The sequence below is a fragment of the Cyprinodon variegatus genome, unplaced genomic scaffold (assembly GCF_000732505.1).
Source record: "Cyprinodon variegatus isolate N-32 unplaced genomic scaffold, C_variegatus-1.0 Scaffold461, whole genome shotgun sequence".
In the NCBI taxonomy this organism is placed as follows: Eukaryota; Metazoa; Chordata; class Actinopteri; order Cyprinodontiformes; family Cyprinodontidae; genus Cyprinodon; species Cyprinodon variegatus.
This window is the reverse complement of record NW_015150914.1, coordinates 623,361-625,010: the sequence shown is the minus strand read 5'-3', so window position 1 is coordinate 625,010 and position 1,650 is coordinate 623,361. Positions and strand designations below refer to the sequence as shown.

Here is a 1,650-nt window from a genome sequence, read left to right as displayed (position 1 = left end):
GACCTGAGATGACATGATGTGAATTGGAGCTATAGAAATAAACTGAACTGAACGTAAACTACGGTAGTGGATCTGTGATGCTGTGGGTCTGATTTTATTGGAACTCAAATTCTACCAAACAAAACAAAAAGTTCCTTAAAAAGGCAATATTAAATTAATTTGGGACTAAACGAAGGGACTCTATGACGAAGAAAAGCCTTAATGTGGGCGGGGCTTTATATTCAACGCTGCAAAAAGTGTGACCTGCTTATTTCCCATCATGGTCATGATTTTATAGAGCTTCTGTGGTTTAAAATCATCCTAATAAATCATTGAAACCTGCTGGATACTGTAGGCCTTATAAGCATAGAGTAACACTTCCACTTACTTCAAATGTAGGTTCATCATAAGCCAAGATGTTCTTTGTATATTTAATGAGGTAAATCTATACCTAGATAACAGAATCTATATGGAATAGATCCCACTAATACTGCTGTAATGATCTAAATGTTCCATGATTCCAGAAATGCTTCACCACCGTTTCCTCTAATATAACCACATGTCTGAATATCTCTATACTCACTTCTGAGCCAACGTGACCAGGAACTTCACACACTGGTAGCAGCGCCTGCTGTCCACGTTGTTGCTCTGGTGCATCAAAGCTGGGAGATAACAGCAGCGTGTTCATTTAGGAACGAGCTCTGACAATTTCCTTCTGAATGCTAAAGCAGCAGCTGTGGTCACACCTACCTAACAAACCCTTGTCTGACTCAAAAGCATACTTGAGTCTCTGGGACTGCAGGGGGTCTTCAACAACCTGCAGCGAAGGATTCATTTGGGGTTAAAGCGAGCGGGCGCTGAACAGTGATAGGACAGATGAAGCGATGCTTACCAGGATCTCCTGCAGCATCTGGAAAACGTTCTTCAGCTCATGAGGTGGAGCCGTTTCCAGCTGACTCTGTAAGAGACGGATTGGTTTGTTTACAGCGTTGTTCACTGAATCGGTGAGAGCTGTTTGCTCCTCTTTAAGCCTGTGCACCTTCAGCAGCTGCAGCACGCCCAGGGAAAAGCCCTCATTGCAGTATGAGCAGTAGGTGACCATTTCGATCAGGAGAGACAGAGGTCCAGACAGCTCACGCATTGCAAACATCACCTGGAAAGTAACGCAATCAAAGAGCAGGAGACGAGTGGAAAAGCATCTAGCATAGCATTATTTCAAGGGGATTGATCAACGTTAAATTCCAGAGAAATTCACCTCAAGGAGGTAAGGCTGCCCCTCTGGAGTGAAGAGCGACGCCAGGATGTCCGGGTGGAGCGAAAGGAGAGGGCCGGAGGACTGAACTGCGTTCACAGGCAGCTTGGACCCTCCTGGAGCTACGGACGGCAGAGGGCATTAAGCTAAAGAGCTGAAGTGTGAGGAAAGAGAGATTTAAACCTAGATGAGGCTCACCGAGGGTCCGCTGGGGGGTGAGGTCAGAGTGCAGCGTCATGAGCGCCAGCGTGCTATGGAGGTGGAGGAACTCCCGGGCCTGAGCTGGACTCCACCGGCGGTTCTGGAAAAATGTGGAAACACTCAACTTTAGCATGAATGAAAAAATCAACTATGATCCAGCTTTTAAGGTGGAATTCCTCATTTTTATTTATTCTAATTAACCAAAGATGGTTATATAT

The 1,650-nt window shown here is 45.3% G+C and overlaps 1 protein-coding gene across 1 annotated transcript in view; it reads right to left on the bottom strand.

Annotated features, from left to right (window-relative positions):
- Positions 1-1,650, bottom strand: part of usp24 (ubiquitin specific peptidase 24) — a 70,762-nt gene that overhangs the window by 6,444 nt on the left and 62,668 nt on the right. Inside the window, exons 45-50 of the mRNA XM_015389470.1 lie at positions 1,430-1,532; positions 1,235-1,353; positions 1,019-1,132; positions 872-937; positions 730-796; positions 563-641 (exon numbers count right to left, since the gene is read on the bottom strand). Of these exons, the coding sequence (XP_015244956.1) occupies positions 563-641; positions 730-796; positions 872-937; positions 1,019-1,132; positions 1,235-1,353; positions 1,430-1,532 (548 nt within the window). The remainder of the gene's footprint in view (positions 1-562; positions 642-729; positions 797-871; positions 938-1,018; positions 1,133-1,234; positions 1,354-1,429; positions 1,533-1,650) is intronic.